Source organism: Hordeum vulgare, chromosome 2H (genome assembly GCF_904849725.1).
Source record: "Hordeum vulgare subsp. vulgare chromosome 2H, MorexV3_pseudomolecules_assembly, whole genome shotgun sequence".
NCBI classification, from domain to species: domain Eukaryota; kingdom Viridiplantae; phylum Streptophyta; class Magnoliopsida; order Poales; family Poaceae; genus Hordeum; species Hordeum vulgare.
This window is the reverse complement of record NC_058519.1, coordinates 643083395-643105756: the sequence shown is the minus strand read 5'-3', so window position 1 is coordinate 643105756 and position 22362 is coordinate 643083395. Positions and strand designations below refer to the sequence as shown.

General features: G+C 43.7%; 1 protein-coding gene across 1 annotated transcript; it reads left to right on the top strand.

The window, feature by feature from the left end:
• Nucleotides 1-8235: 8235 nt before the first annotated feature.
• LOC123431159 (protein FLOWERING LOCUS T-like) lies at nucleotides 8236-9881 on the top strand. Its single transcript, XM_045114996.1, has 4 exons — nucleotides 8236-8436; nucleotides 8556-8617; nucleotides 9233-9273; nucleotides 9655-9881. Exons 1-4 carry the CDS (start codon nucleotides 8245-8247, stop codon nucleotides 9879-9881), a joined length of 522 nt encoding a protein of 173 aa, XP_044970931.1. The 5' UTR covers nucleotides 8236-8244.
• The last annotated feature ends 12481 nt before the right edge of the window (nucleotides 9882-22362 follow it).

The following is a 22362-nucleotide window of genomic DNA, read 5'->3' as shown; positions in this document are numbered from 1 at the left end:
CGTCCGTTTGGTACTAGATCGTGGGACTGATCGCGGGATTGTTCGCGGGGCGGATCGAGGGACGTGAGGACGTTCCACTACATCAACCGCGTTCACTAACGCTTCTGCTGTACGATCTACAAGGGTACGTAGATCACTCATCCCCTCTCGTAGATGGACATCACCATGATAGGTCTTCGTGCGCGTAGGAAATTTTTTGTTTCCCTTGCGACGTTCCCCAACACGTATATATAGGTGGGAGGGAGGGGACCTTGCCTTGGGGCTCAAGGAGCCCCAAGGGGGTTGGCCGAGTCCAAGGGGGAAGGTTCCCCCCCCCCCAAACCGAGTTGGACTTGGTTTGGTGGGAGGGAGTCCTTCCTTCCCTTCCCACCTCCTCTTTTTTTTTTCTCCTTGATTTTCTTCTCTAGGCGCATAGGGCCCTCTTGGGCTGTCCCACCAGCCCACTAAGGGCTGGTGTGCCACCCTCAAGGCCTATGGGCTTCCCCAGGGTGGGTTGCCCCCCCCGGTGAACTCCCGGAACCCATTCGTCATTCCCGGTACATTCCCGGTAACTCCGAAAACCTTCCGGTAATCAAATGAGGTCATCCTATATATCAATCTTCGTTTCCGGACCATTCCAGAAACCCTCGTGACGTCCGTGATCTCATCCGGGACTCCGAACAACATTCGGTAACCAACCATATAACTCAAATACGCATAAAACAACGTCGAACCTTAAGTGTGCAGACCCTGCGGGTTCGAGAACTATGTAGACATGACCCGAGAGACTCCTCGGTCAATATCCAATAGCGGGACCTGGATGCCCATATTGGATCCTACATATTCTACGAAGATCTTATCGTTTGAACCTCAACGCCAAGGATTCATATAATCCCGTATGTCATTCCCTTTGTCCTTCGGTATGTTACTTGCCCGAGATTTGATCGTCAGTATCCGCATACCTATTTCAATCTCGTTTACCGGCAAGTCTCTTTACTCGTTCCGTAATACAAGATCCCGCAACTTACACTAAGTCACATTGCTTGCAAGGCTTGTGTGTGATGTTGTATTACCGAGTGGGCCCCGAGATACCTCTCCGTCACACGGAGTGACAAATCCCAGTCTTGATCCATACTAACTCAACTAACACCTTCGGAAATACCTGTAGAGCATATTTATAGTCACCCAGTTACGTTGCGACGTTTGATACACACAAAACATTCCTCCGGTGTCAGTGAGTTATATGATCTTATGGTCATAGGAATAAATACTTGACACGCAGAAAACAGTAGCAACAAAATGACACGATCAACATGCTACGTCTATTAGTTTGGGTCTAGTCCATCACGTGATTCTCCTAATGACGTGATCCAGTTATCAAGCAACAACACTTTGTTCATAATCAGAAGACACTGACTATCTTTGATCAACTGGCTAGCCAACTATAGGCTTGCTAGGGACGGTGTTTTGTCTATGTATCCACACATGTAAATGAGTCTTCATTCAATACAATTATAGCATGGATAATAAACGATTATCTTGATACAGGAATTATAATAATAACTATATTTATTATTGCCTCTAGGGCATAATTCCAACAGTTGGCGGCTGCATGTGGTGTCTCGGTTGAAGATTTGCTGGCTTCCCAAGACGACAGGATACCCAAGGCTGTGGTAGCCCCTAAGCCACAGTTTGTCATGGGTGAGCCTTTGGTCAGCAAAGATGATCTCCCAACAAATATGCGTTATTTGCATCAATGGTACTTAAGTGAATCAAAGAATGGGAGAACGATGATCGTGGTGAGTGTTCCACAGGAGTACTACGGCCGCCCCGAACAAATCCATATCGACTTTGATGAACTCTTCCAGATGTACAATGGCGACGCCCTCGACAAATCGCTTATGAGTTGCTATTGTTTGTAAGTTTTTCAATTCGTTGTCTACATATAACTTGTTTAGTTATTTTAATTCATTGTCTATATATAACTTGTACTCTATTATGCAGAATGAAGATTCTGAATTGTAAATGTAAGAGCATCATAAATATTGGGTTTATTGACCCAGATAAAATACATATAGCGACGCTAACTAATTATCCCAAGGATATGGAGGAAAACCTTCTAAGGTTTCTAACATATCAAAATTTATGTGACCACATACTGTTTCCATACAACTTCAGGTGAGGGTCTTTACTCTGTTGTGTCCATTCACTTATAAGTGTAATTGATATATATACATGTGCAGCTTCCATTGGATTCTGTTGGACATTCAAATTGATAAGGGAAGAGTTGATGCCTTCGACCCATTATCGAGACCCTTGGAATAGTTCCAAAGCCTGCAGGACATGCTCCAAGGGTAATTTCAATCATTCTTGCGCTCTATCGGTCTCTTTCGATGATTTTATGATATATCAATTAATGAAAAACTTAGCAAATCATTATCCTTGTCGGGCAGGGTTTGGAAGCGGTTCAAGTGCGTGACTCCTGGTATCGAGCATGAGAAGCTGACCTTTAGAGCGGCTCAGGTAAGTAGTAGTATGATATACTTCTATTTTCAATACATTTATGATGCTAGATTATTATTTTGATTATATATATATTCTATTCTCGTAAAGTGCGACCAGCAGCCACGGGGAACGCATCTATGCGGATACTATGTTTGCGAGACCATTCGCACGTTTACCTCTGAGCACAAGGATCACAGATTCGACGTAAGCAATGAACATTCACACCTCTATTTTTACCCGTCATTCTTTGTTATCATGATTGATATTCATATTCATCTCCTCTTCTTATATAGCACACGGCCATGAGGACGAAGGTCCTACCAGAGCAACACGCGATTGCTGTTGCAGAGGAGCTTGCGACCTTTCTGAGGACGTAAGCTATAGATGACAAAGGACGATTTAGTGTAGCTAGGGGCCATTACTGATGTTCGTCCATGTAATCGAATAGACGGGCTCTAGTTCCGATAATTCAGATCTCCATATAATTGTATATATATGCTCGCTTGTAAGATAAGTTAACCTTATATATATATGCATAATTATTTCTATTTAAATTATATGAAAACTAATTCCCGAACACCAAACGAGGCATCACGTTAATCTCCCGAACACCTAAACCCTAAAACCCTAAAACCCAAAAATAATTTTATTAAAAAAACCCCGAAAATAAGCAAAATCTAAAACTCTTTAGTCCCGGCCCGTGTAACGAACCGGGACTAAAGGTCCTGTCCCTGGGGCGCTACGAGGCGCCCACGTGGAGCACCTTTAGACCCGGCTTGTAACAGGGCCGGGACTAAAGGTTAGGCCTTTAGTCCCGCCCCTTTAGTCCCGGTTGGTGAACCGGGACTAAAGCCCCTTACGTGCCGGGGCTAAAGGCCCCGTCCCCACTAGTGACCTCTCCATGCCATCGTTATTGAAGCGGCGTGCCGGCCGAGGGTGCCGCCTGTGATGCGTTCCCTGTATCGGTGTCTGTTCAATCTTGGCCACACATTACTGGACGAAGCAGGGCTAATATCTATCACGCCCGTTCAATGTCCGTCTGTGTTCCGCCATTAAGCAGGCTCGCCGGCCGAGAAACCCACTCCGAGCCACGCATTAACGCCTGATGTAACCATAATCCCTTATTTAAAGGCAGCCATACCCGGTTAATTAACTCCACTCCATAACACAAGACGCTTCCCATTCTCCTCCCTTGACCGTATCCACCATGACCGCATGCAATGAAGCTTTGTGGGAGAGCATTTTCATGGAGATGAAGCACGAGTGGCCACCCTTGCTGTCGCCTGGCAGAGCCGCCATGCCAAGCTAATGGAGGCCGGTTTGCCAGCTAGCGCACCCAGGGTTTCTGACGATGAGGACGACATCACGATGGAGACGGGCTCCGGCGACACTACTCTTGCGCCTACGCTTGTGCACCCCGGTTTCATCATGGAGCAGGCACACTACAAAGCCACCATGGCAGATGTGCAGCCTGCGCCGGCGCCTATGTCGGTGTTCAAGCGGGCACTGGAGCAACACCGACTAGCGGTTGTCCAGATCGACGGCGAGTGCATGAGCGAGGTGGCCATGGTAGCCATGTACATGGAGAAGCCCAACTTCGTTGCAGAGCATCGTGGGCTCTACGACGCCCTCCGTACTAAGGTCGCCGCTCGCCAGGAAGCGGCCGCCACGAAATCGCAACTGCCGGCGATCGTAGACGAGAACAACACCAATTGCGCCTCCTACGCCCCGCTTATGAACTATCATCGGGCCGGTTCGATGAAAAAACGATAGTGCCACCATCTCCATCGTGGACCTCACGTCCACTGACGACGGACAAGGCGCAAACTCCTCCAAGGATGATGAGTATGGAATGGCAGGCGACATGGTCTGGTACTCCATGTAGGCCAGTCCATCGCTTGTATTCTGTTCTTCCTCGCCAGAGACCACGACTTGACTTCATCAATCTTATCACCGGTTATCATGTAGACGATGGATGGAGGACGACAAGGGCTTCGACGCCGGAGGACATCACAGGTTAGGTTTAGGATCGGGTTGGAACATGTTTCTTGTTCTAAATGTTAGAAATCGAATGAAAATATGTCGTGTTTGCATGAATGTCATCCAATTTGTATGAAATACACCCGCGTTTGCCTGAATTTCGTCCAGTTGCTTCACAAAGTGTTTGAAATGCACGCGGACAACATTGGATGGCAGCCTCCCACGTGTGTGTCCGCGGACCGTTTCCTCCTGTCAATGGACGAATGTGGGAGGAAATAGTGGGTTGCCGTTGGAGATGCCCTTAGCTACACAATGCATACAACACTTTACTAGATTTGTTAGTGATTTCATGCTCAATCCCATGTATCTTACGACGTGGTTGTAACTCTTACTGATCCATTCCTCTTCTCATCCTCAATGTTCTTTTTGTTAACCTCCAACATCACCTCCTTTTCCTTCTTCATCTCCTCTTCATGCGATGACGACCCTATAACTGTCACTGTGTGAAGGAGATAAACCTGAGTGCAAGTTATATCTTACCTCTTGCAACAAATGGAACACCGTAACACATCTATTGATCCAAAAATACTGCACCCAGGTCAGGTGATACCTCTTTCCCCAGTAATTTTCATGCCCACGAGAAGCCACACTACATCCAAACTAAAATGGACACCCTTCTAAACCATAAGGCTAGTAAATTTGACCATTTTTGTAGAAATAATCATCTACAACAACATCAAATTAATATTATTTTTCTTTTTTGTGGGTGATCAAATAAATAGCAACGGATCCATCAGTAAGTGTATTTTCATCATGTACTCCCTCCGTCTTAAAATAAGTGTCTCAAGCTTAATACAACTTTATACTAAAGTTAATACAAAGTTAAGACATTTATTTTGGGACGGAGGGAGTATTTTAGACGTGGAATCTTCTATCCCTAAGCTTGATCAAACTTACGCAACTTTGACTTCACACAAAAATTATGCATATTATATTTTGAAATCTATGAACTTGATCAATCAAACATAACTTTGATTTTGGAGAAGACTTTATGCACCTTATATTTCAGAACGGTGGGTCCAATGCGCTATTGAACGCTGAGAGAAAGAAGATTCCTCGGTCAAGTTCTCTCGCTCACGGGACCCAACCACGCAAGATTCCTACGAGAGTGGTGGCTGTGCATCGATCGGAAAATGCCGCCGTCGGCGAATCACGAGCAAGCGGGGGGAGCTGCCGCTGCATGCCCTCACGTACCCATCACGGGATCACGCATAAATTCTGTTTTGCGGCGGGCGGCAACTTTGCATGGCTGACCATGGATCATTCTGCAGCCGCTAGCTCTCACCCAATCATTCTCCGGTCGCCGTCGAGCTCGAGCTTATTCCTCTTGCATGGCTTGCACGTGCTGTACAGTCCGGGGCTTCTGTCGGCAACGCAGGGACGATGTAAAATCGTCGTGGATTCGGTCGTGCGGTGCGATATATTCAAGAATGTGCGGCGATTGGAACAGTCCTGTCCTGGCCTGGCCATGGTGCCAAAATTAACTTTACATCTTGTGTGGTACACTGTGGTCACTGGTCAAGAGAAAGTCTCTCTTCCTGGGCAAACAAAATCTGGTAGATGTAGCAGTCACCCGGGTTCATTTCATACTAGGTAGCACTGGCCACCATGGGTGGTGGGCTAGCCAGCCTGAGTTTTATCTTAATTAAATCAGTCTTGTTAAATCTTAGTCGACGACTGAGACTTGCTTATATCTTCGTTCGTGCTATATTTCCGAGATCTTGCATTTAGATCATGTAAATTATTTTGTTCACTTTTCTTTTTTTACATGTTATAGTCACATCCTTGTTAAAATTGATCATGTATGCTTTTCTTTGGATATAATTTATTTTTGAAATGGGTCAATTTCATTGCCCGATTTGTTTTAACTATTATTCACGTTGAGATTTATCATTTTCCCTATGTTGAACTATGTTTCTAATTTAAATTTGAAATGATGTAGTAATATAGTTAGATACTCCTTTCTAATGTATTGGGTTCAGCTTACAAATCACATCAATAAACTTGTCCGGCTTCTTTCTCTCGCCCTCGTGGCTGTGTCCAATAAACTGGAAAGGAGTATCACAGTACCTGATTTACTTTTCAGATGAGACGGTTTGCCCTGGCATTTCTCACAAACCAACCTCCAGTTCCGAAATTTTCTTTTTGCGGTCCTTAAAATGATGACATGGCAGCGTACGACGAGTAAGACCAGTGACGAAGCTTGAAAAAAAGTTTAATGCGGTCAATGTCTATGATAATGGGGTCATCCTTTATAAATGAGTAATGACTAGTGCTAAATCAGTGAAGCAGTTGCTAACTTTACTGGGGTCAATTGACCCCATTGCCTACAAGGGAGCTCCGTCTCTGAGTAAGACGATGCCACACAAGCAAAATACGAACGAAAACGTCCGTGGTGACCGTATGTGCAGACGTGGAACAAGTTTATCAACACAAACAATACAGTTTCTGAATTAAGTGATGTTTTTGCACGCGACGAATGAGTTCAGTGACTGTTGATGAATTTTACTCTAGATAGAAATATATCATGGGCGGTTACGCTGGGTCATTAAAAATGTCAAGTCAAAACTTGCGATTTTATGTACCATTGAAACCACTACATAATGTCTAATTCTCAGTTGTGTGAGAACTTACTAAACCTCAGTCGAGTACATAGGCCATTGGATCCATTTTTGTGAATTTTGCTAGGATCATTTGCTGATTTTTTTTGGAGCAAAGGAGAGACCACCCCTCTCCAATTTCATATAATGAAGGATCATTTGTTGATAGTTATTGCAAGCTTTATTTTTTAATATATTCACTAATATCTAGAGAAATCCCAGTCGCATGAGATAGGCATGCCTGAAAAACTGTAACATGTAACGGGGTAATCAGCGTCATAGGGAGTAGCATAGAGGTTAGTACATATGTTTGTATGGACTCGGTGATAATTGATTCCTCGATATTTCAGTTTTGAGGACAGTAGATTTGATGGTGAATTGTGAGTCAAAACCCTAACGTTATTTTTGCATTCCAGCTACCACACGGCTTATGCTGACCCTTAGGGCTAGTTTGTTGTCTAGAGTGTATTCTGCACTATGTTAAGCGGGAGAATGTTGACCATGATATCAAGCCTTTCGCCACAATATGATGTACCGTAGCTGACTCCAGAGCACTCCAATAGTTGTACTATTTTATATATCATGTAAGAAGAAAGAATATTTCTTTTTCTTTTTTCTGGCAGGGTAGATTCGGATTTTGTCAAAGTTGCAGATTATAACTCCAAGCTGCCCATTTCCACTAGCTATCTAGGCCTAAAAGATTGAGATGGACAATTGCAGAAAGTTATCAGATTCCAAGAAGAAGCCCCTATACCACTTGGTGTCAAGCGGCAATGATTTCCAGTCGTCGGATCATAATCTAAACTCTCTGGCGGCAAAACTTCAGCCGTCCGATCAGAAAAGAGGAAGCTGCCACAAGTTCAACGATGTCACATGTCAACACTTTTGCAGTCCAGTATCTTTCAGGTACTTGTGATCAGTCTAGGATTGGCGAAAAGGTACACCAGACCTCGTATCTTTTGAGCCGTGGTCACATTGAGACCTCGTGCGAGAGGACTTCACCGGGAGGTCTATAAATAGGAGTACGTACGCCGCTGCATATACCACAGCAAGCTTTTACGCAAGGCAGTACGTCGAGCATCTAACCTAAACCTAAGCAGTAAGGTTAGTTAAGTCGAGCATGGCGTCGAGGGATCCGCTGATCGTGGGGAGGATCGTCGGCGACGTGGTCGATTACTTCGACATGGCGGCGCAGCTGAGGGTGCTGTACAGCAACCGCGAGATCACCAACGGGTTCGAGCTGAGGCCGTCGCAGGTGGAGAACCAGCCGACGGTGCGGATCACTGGACGCCGCGGGTCACTCTACACGCTCGTGAGTGGACATACGTTCATGCACGTCATTTCGTTGCATGAAATCATGAAAGCATGCACGCGCGTCGTTTATTTTAAACATGCCTATGCGTTGCATGAATGTGTTATGCCATGTTTCAGGTGATGGTCGACCCGGATGTACCCAGCCCAACCAACCCTACCCAACGGGAGTACCTCCATTGGTACGTGCATGCTCGCTAATTTATACCTTTGTCACTTTTTTGCTAAGCATTTCCTCAGAAAAATATAAAGTCATTAGTGTATGTGTATTTACTACTACTATAGTATAGCAGAGAATTAAGGGGCGTGATATTTTTGAGCCCGAGCTCAAATGAGCTTGGGTGAACAGTACCATAGAAAAATATTCAAAAAAGTTTAAACAATTCTGATTTCTTTTTGGAGCAAACGTTGACAAAAGTTATCAGCGCTCACAAAATTTTCTCAGAAAATAACATTTGTAGGAGACGTGGCAAAAAAAATGATGCTTCAAAAGTGTTATTTTCGATAACGTTTTGTAGTATTGATTTTGTTTTTTTAGACGACATTCTACGAATGTCATTTTGTGATCAAATGAGCTCGGGAGCTGAACATGACTTTCCATAATTAAGCTAATTGCTTCGCTTTAATTCTTGACTACATATATAGTATAGCAGAGAATTAAGCTAATTATGCACTTTGTGGGCTATGCTTTTTGACAAAAAAAACAAAAACCATCCATTAGTTCACCTTATTACGTCTAGCTAATTAAGCTTATTCCCCAAAAAAGCTAATTGAGCTTATTTCTCGCCTGCATATAGGTTGGTGACAGACATACCAGACGGAGGTGACATGAGCCGTGGTAAGAAGTTAATTTACAGAGTATACAAGCAAAAAACAGATAGTTCGGAGGGAACCATTAAGGGCATTTTCAATAGTTATACTAGTAAGATAATTGTTGGTAACTTTGTCATCTAGAATATATAATGATGTGTCAACAAATAAATGAGGAGAGAGATGAGTATATAGATTAACCAACAGCTCTTGCACAAGCTTCAAGGTTAAAGAGAGAGCAATTGCATTTATTCTCTCTTTTTTTATTGGATAATTTAGATGCAACCATTGAAATACTTGTATGATCCCTTGTTGCTTGTTAACATAAACAATTTTACTAACAAAACAACATATAAACTATTGAAGATGTCATAATCAAACTTTGGGGTGGGTGCATGGCTGCATGCAGGAACTGAGGTGATGGCGTATGAGAAGCCGCAGCCGACGGCGGGGATCCACCGCGTGGCCTTCGTGGTGTTCCGGCAGGCGGCGCGGCAGGCCATCTACGCGCCAGGGTGGCGCTCCAACTTCATCACCAGAGACCTGGCCGAGTGCTACGGCCTCGGCGCTCCGGTGGCCGCCGCCTACTTCAACTGCCAGAGGGAGGGCAGCTGCGGTGGCCGGAGGTACAGGTGAATTGAAGAAGCTGGCTCGCTCCACGTATGTACAAGCGCGCGATCGCCCCATCCAGACGTCACACTAAATAAATAATAAATAAATGAATAAATACGTGTGAGCGATATATAGGTGCTTCAAATTCTAGTGTGCAATACTCGCCATCTAGATTGGCACACGAATGTAATGTGTACTTGATGCATGGTTTAAACATTTAAGAAGCATAATATATGTGCTATTGTTGGTAAATGAATAATGCTCCCTCTATTATTTTAATGATATTTCTGTTTCTATGCCTCTCCTTTCTTAGTTGTGCGCTACGCTTAATTTGCCTCGCCCATCTACCATTCCTCGCAAAAGGTCAAACGGTGTCTTGTCGTCGGGTTAAAGCCACTGACCGTTACTTCACCCAGTACTCATGCGTGGAACCATTGAAATGCTAACAAGTGAGACCGCCTAGTGGACGGCTGGGCCATTTGTTAATAAAAAAAGGGAGGCGAAATATCTCTCATTTCGCATCCCCAGGTAGCCCGAGCAGCCCATCCTCCACCTCCCCCACCCCTAATCCCGCAGCCGTCGGCGGTGTTGACAACGTCGTTGGAGATGTTCTACGGCAGTGATGTTGCCTTAGTAGATAAGTGCAAGGAGATCTGTTCCTGGTTTTCAAGCATCAAAGTTGTGGCACAGCATGCGGTGCAATTGTTGATAGATGCGACGATGGATGAGACCCGGCGAATAATTTCATGTCAAGTCAGGGTGATGCGTGAGGTAATGGAGTCGCTGGTATACCAGGGGTGATCTACGTGCAGCCCCCCCCCCCCCCCCCCCCCCCCGCGACTGATAATGTGACGGAATTTCTGAGGACAGTCGAAAAGCATGCGCCCGTCGACAAGCAAATGGTGGAGGAGGATGAGGACGAGGACAAGGATCGGCTGTCGAAGCCTGCTTTGATCGTCGACGAGCAGATGGTGCAGGAGAATGAGTATGCAGAGGAGGATAGGTGGCCATTCATCGTAAAGCGTGTGACGAAAGTCGATGACGTTTTAGGGGCTCTCACGTACACAGCGAAGCCGGAGGATATGTGGTCGTTCATAGTTGTGTAATTGCAGTTGTCATTTGTTGAAATCTCTTTTGTTTACCGACGATTGTTGCAATGTTGTTGATCTGATATGTAGATGCTACCTTATGCAATGACGTTTGTTTTGTTTATCTTTAATAGTTCCAATGTTGTGGATTTGGGATGTGGAAGCTACCTCATGAATAATGTGCAACCTAAAAATATAGCAAGAACACTCTGAAATTTCTCGCACACACTTCACTATAAAGTCATCGTGGGCACTCACTAGTAGAAAAATGGCCTTTTGTCCCGGTTCGTAAGGGCCTTCTGTCCCGGTTTTGGAACCGAGACTAAAAGGTTGTTACTAATGCCCTCGGTCTTTAGTCCCGGTTCTTACACCAACCGGGACAGATGGGCCTCCACGTGGCTGCTGCGGCCAGGCCAGGCAGGGGGGGCCTTTTAGTCCCGGTTGGTGACACCAACCGGGACCAAAAGGCATCCACGCGTCAGCACCTGGCTGAAGCTGAGTTTTTTTTGAAAGGGCTGGTTTAGGGGTTAATTTAGGTTGTTATATACACCAACCAAGGAGCATCCATGAGCAAGCACAAAAAGAAATAATTTTATCTTTCATCAATGAGCATCCATGAGCATGCACAAAATTTCATGAGGCACACCACCATCATACTTAAAAGTGCAGTAACAGTTCAACACTATCGTACTTAAAAGGTTTACACTATGAAGATTAAAGGTCCATCAGGTTCTTAAGATCTTCACTCCTGCTTCTTCACCTTCTCCTTCATCATCCTGATGCGCTTAGAGCGGCGAAGCCCCAGGCCAGGCTGTGGGATGTACTCCTCTACCAGAATTGGCATGGCCCTGTCGCCCAGCTGTGGGATCACCATCGTGAGGCCATCGTCGCTGCTACTTTTGTTGTACCCAGAGTCGCTGCTACTTTTGCTATAGCCAGAGTCGTTGCTGCCGTAGACATAGCACCTGTCGCAGTACTCGATGCTCCTGCTCCCATTGCCTTGCCAAATGCAAAAAGTTTTTTTTAAATGGGTATGAGACATAGCCTAATAGATAGGAAGAAGAGACAGAGCGTACTGACATCGTCGTCGTCCTGGTAGCGCCTCCGACACATAGTCGTGTCGAACACCTTCACGGCGAACGTGGCGTTGTTGTCGTACCTGAAGACAAGGAAGTGCCCGTGCCGCAGGTCGTAGGCATGGACGAACTCCTTCCAGCCACGATCTAGGTACATGCTTCCATCGGTGTCGAACGCCACCTCCACGTCCCACAACTTGCGAAGCCCGTTGCCGGCCTGCCTCAGCTTCATGTTCTGTGGCCGATGACCGTCCAACATCTTCACAAAATTGTCCGGCAGCACCTGCCTGCTGGAGGATTTCTCAAGTATAATCTTGAAGAACTCCATCTTTGAAAAGCAGCAGAAGAGACCAATTACTACCCTTTACAACATTGTCAGTACTCGCTGCTCCTACTCCCATTGCCTTGCCAAATGCAAAAAAGTTTTTTTAAAAATGGGTGTGAGACATAGCCTAATGGAGAGGAATAAGAGACAGAGCATACTGGCATCGTCGTCGTCCTGGTAGCGCCTCCGATACATAGTCGTGTCGAACACCTTCACGGCGAACGTGGCGTTGCTGTCGTACCTGAAGACAAGGAAGTACCCGTTCCGCAGGTCGTAGGCACGGACGAAATGCTTCCAACCACGATCTAGATACATGCTTCCATCGGTGTCGAACACCACCTCCACGTCCCACAACTTGTGAAGCCCGTTGTCGGCCTGCCTCAGCTTCATGTTCTGTGGCCGATGGCCGTCCAGCATCTTCACAAAATTGTCCGGCAGCACCTGCCCGCTGGAGGATTTCTCAAGTATAATCGTGAAGAACTCCATCTCTAAAAAGCAGCTGAAGAGACCAATTACTACCCTTAACAACATTGTCATATAACATTTACAACAACATGATCATCAGTATTAGGTAGGACCTAATTAAATACCCTCTTTAAGGTAAAATAGCATAAAACAATATAGACCCTCACTCGAGGTCGGAGGGGGGTCGGTGACAGGGACGACGACGTGGATGATGGAGGGGGCTCCTAGATTTCTGCATAGTGCTCTCCAATTTTAGCATTCAAAGTAGGAGTACTTTTCTAATTTGAGCATTCAATAAGCAAAACCAAATCGTAAAATAAAGTAGTATTCAAATTAGCATGCATTCAATTATAAGCAAAACTACATCATCTCTTGTCATACATATAACATAACTAATACAGCTAGAACCGTAGCGCCCGACGGGTATCGTCGCGGGCGGTGGACACCCAAAGATAAGGAACCATCACAGGATCATAGCTCCAGTGAGATCCCTGAAGAACATGCCAGGTATTGTTGAACCTGCCCTCCAATGCAACCATGTAGCGACGGACGTGCTCGTCCTCCTTGCTGACACGGTGACGTACCACCTCCGCGGTGTCCGGAAGCCTCGACACCGTCACTGGCCCACGCGACCGCCACCAAACAAGGATCGGGTCAACAACGGGCTGCCTCCTCACCAACCTACGTCCCCCGGAAGGTAGCACCTCCCAATACCAACCCGGCGGAGCCCAGTCCCGAACATGGCCCTGATCAAGCAGGCCTCCACCGCCGAGTCGACGACGACGAGGATGCGGGATAGGCATGGTCGACGTCGATGCGGGAACTACTTCTATATATAGTTAAATAAAGTAGTTTTATTAATTAAATCAACTAGTTCAACTACTAAGCACTTAATATAAATAAATAAAGTAGTACTTACTAAAAACAAACTACTTCTATATATAGTAAAATAAAGTAGTTTATTAAATCAACTAGTTAGTTCAACTATATACGAAGCGCTTACTATAAATAAAATAAAGTAGTACTTAGTAAAAATAAACTAGTTTAACTATAGTTCTATTATTTTTCTAACTAATTATATTAAACACTTTCTCTTCTTATTTTTTTCTTTTTCCTTTATTCTAAATATGAACATATTCATAAATGACTTTGATCATGCACAATTTTCTTATACATACACAATACGAACATATACATAAATTGACAAAGAAAATACTATGAACAAAAAAATCATTAAAATTCTATGAACAAAATTGCAACATAAAATAATCATAAAAATTCTATGAACATAAAAAAATCATAAAATTTTGACATATTCGATCTTTGCATATATATGAACATACAAACATGCATATTCAACAATAATATCATAAAAAAATATTTTAACAGAAAAAATATATAAAACAATATGAACAAATTAATTACACAATATGAAAAAAAAATCTAACAGAAAAATCTATGAACTACACATCTAACAAAAAAAATCTATGAACTACAAAAAAATCTAACAAAAAAATCTAAAAAAAATCTAACAAAATCTAACTCAATTAACTACACATCTAAATTATACTACACATCTAAATTAACTACTACTAACATCAAATTAAATTAGCAAAATTTTTGCTCACGGCGACGGCGACAGCGAGGTGCGGCGCGGCGACGGTCGACGGTGAGGTGCGGCGCGGGCCGGGGCGGGGCGGGGCGGCGACGGGCAGGGGCCGGCGGCGTCGCGGGGCATGGGGCGCGGGACGGGGGGCGGCGACGGGACGGCACGGGGCGACGACGGCGACGGCGAGGCGGAGACGGACGGGCAGTCTGGCGGCGTCGGGTGGCAGGGAAGAACGAACTGAACCAAATTTTCGCGAGTGCTGCTTATATAGGCAGAGCATTGGTCCGGTTCATGGCACCAACCGGGACCAATGCACCCCTTTAGTCCCGGTTGGTGGCACCAACCGGGACCAAAGGCCTCTTTTCAGCAGCCCAAAGGGCGGAAAACAGAGACCTTTAGTCCCGGTTGGTGCCACAAACCGGGACCAAAGGCCTCTTTTCAGCAGCCCAAAGGGCGGGAAACAGAGAGCTTTGGTCCCGGTTCATGACACCAACCGGGACCAATGCACCCCTTTAGTCCCGGTTGGTGGCACCAACCGGGATCAAAGGGCGTGTGCTGGCGTGGTGCGGTGTTATGTTTAGTCCCACCTCGCTAGCCGAGAGGGGCTCGAAGTGGTTTATAAGCCCTGCCGAACCAACCACTTCGAGCTTCTCTCTACTGCAGGCTTATGGGCCTAAAATCACTCTCTGTGCTTGTGGGCCTATTGGGCCTACTGCGGGCCTGCATCCTGGCCCTAGTAATGGGTTTCTAGTCGTATGCACGCCGTGGTGGCCCTGTAGGTGGCACTTTTTTTAATTTTTTCGTGTTTTTTGCTTTCTTTTTTGTTTCTAATTACTTATTTATTTATTTTTACGATAATTCTTTTTGCTATTAAAGTTTGTAACAAAATTCTAATTACTTATTTATTTTCTTTTATGATAATTCTTTTTGCTTTTAATGTTTTGAACAAAATTCTAATTACTTATTTATTTTCTTGTATGATAATTCTTTTTGCTATTAAAGTTTGTAACAAAATTCTATATAATTTTAGTTTCAATAACACTAGAGGTTTATAAAAACTTTTTAGTTGATTCCTTTATTTTAATTTTTTTCCAATTTTTTTGCTTTCTTTTTTGTTTCTAATTACTTATTTATTTTCTTTTACAATAATTCTTTTTGCTATTAAAGTTTGTAACAAAATTCTAATTACTTATTTATTTTCTTTTATGATAATTCTTTTTTGCTTCTAATGTTTTGTACAAAATTCTAATTACTTATTTATTTTCTTTTATGATAATTCTTTTTGCTATTAAAGTTTGTAACAAAATTCTATATAATTTTAGTTTCAATAATACTAGAGGTTTATAAAAGATTTTTAGTTGATTCCTTTAGTACCAGTTCTAAGTTTGTTACAAAGGCATTTTATTTGGTACAGGTTTTAAGGCTGGGGCCCCACGAGCACCTTTTAGTACCGGTTCGTGGCATGAACCGGTAAAATGGTTTTTTAGTTGATTCTTTCTGCAGCTGTTTTTTAGTCCCACCTCGCCAAGCGAGAGGCACTCACAGCGGTTTATAAGCCCTGAGTGTAGAGACGATGAAGGGAGAAGTGCAGTGCTCACCTGCACGTTGGCCTGAAGCTAAGCAACGTGCATGTGAGCATTGCGCCTCTCTTTTATTTTGGCATGGTATCATCATTTCATCCACATAGCATATGCAAGAAAGTTGAGAGGGTTACGGCAAAAACTAGATGCACTTCGTGTACAAAATGGACAATCTCTTTCGAAGTATCAGGATTTCATACGGAAACTTGTCTGTTACAACATGCATTTCAAATGAACTACAAAAAGGTTGAAAGTTGGCATGGTATCATCATAATAGTTGTGGAGAAAGTCTTCACTTTTTCTTCGCTTGTGTCCTTTCCTTATTGCGCCGTAACCATGGATAATCTTCATCATTTATCAGGATGCTTGGGTCAGCCTTGACTTTGAAGGGAGGAATTTCATGAAACTTTTCATAATCTTCAGACATGTCTGTCTTGCCCTCCACTCCTACGATGTCCCTTTTTCCTGAAAGAACTATGTGGTGCTTTGGCTCATCGTATGATGTATTCGCTTCCTTATTTTTTCTTTTTCTCGGTTTGGTAGACATGTCCTTCACATAGATAACCTGTGCCACATCATTGGCTAGGACGAATGGTTCGTCAGTGTACCCAAGATTGTTCAGATCCACTGTTGTCATTCTGTACTGTGGGTCTACCTGTACCCCGCCTCCTGACAGACTGACCCATTTGCACTTAAACAAAGGGACCTTAAAATCTACTCCGTAGTCAAGTTCCCATATGTCCACTATGTAACCATAATATGTGTCATTTCCCCTCTCGGTGGCTGCATCAAAGCGGACACCGCTGTTTTGGTTGGTTCTCTTTTGACCTTGGGCGATCGTGTAAAATGTATTCCCATTTATCTCGTATCCTTTCCAAATCGTAACAGTCGAAGATGGTCCCCTGGACAACGAGTACAGCTCATCACAAACAGTGTTTTCCTCTCTGAGACGTGTTTCCAACCAACTGCTGAAAGTCCTGATGTGTTCACATGTAATCCAGTCGTCACACTCCTCCGGATGTTTGGAGCGCAGACTGTTCTTGTGTTCATCGACATAATGGGTCACCAAGGTAGAGTTCTGTAGAACTGTGCAGTGTGCTTGAGACCAAGAATATCCGTCCCTGCATATTATTGTCTCCCCTCCAAGCGTGCATTTTCCAGCCAGTCTCCCCTCATACCGCGATTTAGGGAGACCTATCTTCTTAAGGTCGGGAATGAAGTCAACACAAAACCCAATGACATCCTCTGTTTGATGGCCCATGGAGATTCTTCCTTCTGGCCTAGCGCGGTTACGGACATATTTCTTTAGGACTCCCATGAACCTCTCAAAGGGGTACATATTGTGTAGAAATACGGGGCCCAGAATGACAATCTCGTCAACTAGATGAACTAGGACGTGCGTCATGATATTGAAGAAGGATGGTGGGAACACCAGCTCGAAACTGACAAGACATTGCACCACATCACTCCTTAGCCTTGGTATGATTTCTGGATTGATCACCTTCTGAGAGATTGCACTGAGGAATGCACATAGCTTCACAATGGCTAATCGGACGTTTTCCGGTAGAAGCCCCCTCAATGCAACCGGAAGCAGTTGCATCATAATCACGTGGCAATCATGAGACTTTAGGTTCTGAAACTTTTTCTCTGCCATATTTATTATTCCCTTTATATTCGACGAGAAGCCAGTCGGGACCTTCATACTAAGCAGGCATTCAAAGAAGATTTCCTTCTCTTCTTTGGTAAGAGCATAACTGGCAGGACCTTCATACTGCTTTGGAGGCATGCCGTCTTTTTCGTGCAAACGTTGCAGGTCCTCCCGTGCCTCAGCTGTATCTTTTGTCTTCCCATACACACCCAAGAAGCCTAGCAGGTTGGCGCAAAGGTTCTTCGTCACGTGCATCACGTCTATCGAAGAGCGGACCTCTAGGTCTTTCCAGTAGGGTAGGTCCCAGAATATATATTTCTTCTTCCACATGGGTGCGTGTCCCCCAGCGCCACTCGGAACAGCTAGTCCGTCGGGACCCTTTTCAAAGATTACATGTAAATCATTGACCATAGCAAGTACGTGATCACCGGTACGCATGGCGGGCTTCTTCCGGTGATCTGCCTCGCCTTTGAAATGCTTGCCTTTCTTTCGACATTGATGGTTGGTCGGAAGAAATCGACAATGGCCCAGGTACACATTCTTCCTGCAGCTTTCCAGGTATATACTTTCGGTGTCAGCTAAACACTGCATGCATGCGTGGTATCCCTTGTTTTTCTGTCCTGAAAAGTTACTGAGAGCGGGCCAATCGTTGATGGTTACAAACAGCAACGCATGCAGGTTAAATTCCTCCTGGTTGTGCTCATCCCACGCACGTACACTGTTTCCATTCCACAGCTGTAAAAGTTCTTCAACTAATGGCCTTAGGTACACATCAATGTCGTTGCCGGGTTGCTTAGGGCCTTGGATGAGAACTGGCATCATAATGAACTTCTGCTTCATGCACATCCAAGGAGGAAGGTTATACATACATAGAGTCACGGGCCAAATGCTGTGATTGCTGCTCTGCTCCCCGAAAGGATTAATGCCATCCGCACTTAAACCAAACCATACGTTCCTTGGGTCACGTGCAAACTCAGCCCAGTACTCTCTCTCGATTTTTCTCCACTGCGACCCGTTAGCGGGTGCTCTCAACTTCCCGTCTTTCTTACGGTCCTCACTATGCCATCGCATCAACTTGGCATGCTCTTTGTTTCTGAACAGTCGTTTCAACCGTGGTATTATAGGAGCATACCACATCACCTTCGCAGGAACTCTCTTCCTGCGGGGCTCGCCGTCAACATCACCAGGGTCATCTCGTCTGATCTTATACCGCAATGCACCACATACCGGGCATGCGTTCAAATCCTCGTATGCACCGCGGTAGAGGATGCAGTCATTAGGGCATGCATGTATCTTCCGCACCTCCAATCCTAGAGGGCATACGACCTTCTTGGATGCGTACGTATTGTCGGGCAATTCATTATCCTTTGGAAGCTTCTTCTTCAATATTTTCAGTAGCTTCTCAAATCCTTTGTTAGGCACATCATTCTCTGCCTTCCACTGCAGCAATTCCAGTACGGTACCCAGCTTTGTGTTGCCATCTTCACAATTGGGGTATAACTTTTTTTTTGTGATCCTCTAACATGCGATCGAACTTCAGCTTCTCCTTTTGACTTTCGCATTGCGTCCTTGCATCGACAATGACCCGGCGGAGATCATCATCGGGCACATCGTCTGGTTTCTCTTGATCTTCAGCAGCTTCCCTTGTTGCAGCATCATCGGGAACATCGTCTGGTTCCTCTTGATCTTCAGTAGCATCACCGTATTCAGGGGGCACATAGTTGTCATCGTCCTCTTCTTCTTCGCCGTCTTCCATCATAACCCCTATTTCTCCGTGCCTCGTCCAAACATTATAGTGTGGCATGAAACCCTTGTAAAGCAGGTGGGTGTGAAGGATTTTCCGGTCAGAGTAAGACTTCGTATTCCCACATTTACTGCATGGACAACACATAAAACCACTCTGCTTGTTTGCCTCAGCCACTTCGAGAAAAATATGCACGCCCTTAATGTGCTCGGAGGTGTGTCCGTCACCATACATCCATTGCCGGTTCATCTGCGTGCATTACATATAATTATGTGTGTCAAAATTAAGAAAACCAGACAAATATCTATCTAAAGTAAGAAAATCAGACAAGTATCATAAAGAAGATAAGAACAAGAGGCTCACCACGGTGGTGCCGGCGGCGAGATCGGCGCGGGCGATCAACGGCGGTGAAAACGGGGACGGGGCGGGACAGACCCCTAAATCTAGACAAATCTCGAAAAAATGGAGCTCCTAGGTCGAGCTTCGAGAGGAGAAAGCTTAACTAGTGTGGCTCAGGCATTTCATCGAACACCTCATGTGCATAGGAGGTGAACACCTCATGTGCATAGGAGGTGAATTAGAAACCTCGCCGGATTGAAAAAACAAAGCACTGTGTAGTGCTCTGCCGCGGCGGTGGGTATATATAGGCAAGTTATTTGTCTCGGTTCGTGGCATGAACCGGGACTAAAGCCATCCCTTCTGTCCCGGTTCATGCCACGAACCGGGACCAATGGTTGTGGGCCAGCAGCGAGGACCATTGGTCCCGGTTCGTGGCTCGAACCGGGACAAATGGTTCTACACGAACCGGGACCAATGCCCACGAGGCTCCGGCCGGCCCCCTGGGCTCACGAACCTGGTCTAATACCCCCAATTGGTCCCGGTTCTTGAAGAACCGGGACTAATAGGCTGGTCAGGACTGAACGATAGCCCTGTTTTCTACTAGTGACTAGAAAAAGGGAGAAATGACATTTTCACCGAAAATTACAAACATTTCTTTAATTATTGATCACAATGGTAAAATCCTTGTCAGTGCCAAAAATGGTCACATTATCATGCACGATGCCATGATGATGCCCATGAGATGCTCATATGAAATAGACCATTTTATGATATTCTTTTAAGTTTGTGGTATTGTGAGTTTATCATTTTTCCCACAAGCTAGTGCACAAAAAGGGCCCCATGCAAAAGGATTTAAATTTTTTATTATTTTATCTATAATTTCTTTCAAATTATTGTCAGAATTGCATGGATGACTAGTCATATAAAGTGGTTGAGAATTTGACCTTTCTTTGTGGATACTGCCTACATTCTTAATGTGCAAGCTAGAAAAAATTCCTGATTTTATGGGACCAGACTAGAGCACACCCGTAGATTAAATTTGAATTAGATGATGTAAATTGGTAGAAATTAAATAAATCAATGAAATATAGAAAATGAATCTGATATTCACAAAAAATCGGCGGTTGAAATCCCATGTGGTCGAATTTAAGTGAAAATTGAAAGGGAACATTGTGACACTTGCCTCACCAAAAAGGTCATCTTGGGCACTAAGAAAAAGGAGAAATAACCTTTAATTTATGGTATTGCCAGTTTATCAGTTTTCCCACAAGCTAGTGCACATACAAGGCCCACATGCAAAAGTACTTCAATTTTTGAGTTTTTTTCCATTTTTTCAATAATTTCTTTCACATTGTTTTAAAAATTACATGGGTGACTAATCGTATAAAGTGTTTTAGAATTTGACTTTTCTTTGTGGCTATTGCATGCATTCAAATGTGGAAAATGAAATTATTTTCCACATTTTGTAGGACAAAACTAGAGCATGCTTGTAGTTCAAATTTAAATTATTTGATGTAAATTGCTAAAAATTCAATAAATCAATGAAATATAGCAAAATCACTCTAAAGTTCATGAAAATATGGTAGTTGGAATCCCATGTGGTCTAGTTTAGGTGAAAACTGGAAGGACGCATTTTACAATCTAATTTGTGCCACTTGCTTAAAAAAAGTCAGGTTGGGCAGTAAAAAAGGAAAATAACTTCTTTTAACCAAACCTTAATTTTTTTTAATTAATGAACATAATGGTAAATCCTTTATCAGTTCCAAAAATGGTCATGTTATCATGTACTATGCCATGAAGATACCCATTGGCATGGTCATCTTGGTTGAAATACATTTATCTTCTTATGAGATATACCATTTTATGACAGATTGTTTTTCAAGTTTGTGGTATTGCGAGTTCATCATTTTTCCCACGAGCTACTGTAGATAAAAGGCCCACATGCAAAAGAATTACAATTCTTTTAAGTTATATTCATTATTCTATATTTTTTCTAAGTGATAACGCACACACACATGGCACGAGGAAACATGGTCCACGTGCCTTCATAATGATACATCTTGCCACGTCAAACATATAACATCGGCGGAATGTTTTTGGTGTTTTGGACTTACAATGTTTTATCTCTTAAACAAAAAATTCAATTAAAATTCTGTTTTCATCATTAAATCTGTCTCAACTTTCTTTAAAACTAGATCCAGTATTGATATGTTTCATGACCTTCCTTTGAGCCAAAAGTTGCCACGATGTTTACACTAAAATTGACATAGTGTTTACAATAAAGTTGGCGCGACATATTTCATATAGTTTTTTCTTCTAGATTCAAAGCTATCATTGTATTTCAACTACTTTTCACAACAATTTTTATTAATTGACTGTGACAAATTTTAGTAATTAACGACGGCAAATTTAATTCATGGAACATGGAAATTTTTAGTAATTCATCATGACAAATTAAGTTTATAAAATATAAATTTTATTATATTGACCATGTTTATTCTAGTATTCTGAACATGAACAATATTTTTTGTATGAACCATAAAAAATTTAGTGCATATATCATGGTAAAATTTAAGTAGTTCGCCGTGACAATTTTAGTTTATGGTTCATGGCAAATATGAGTCACTGACC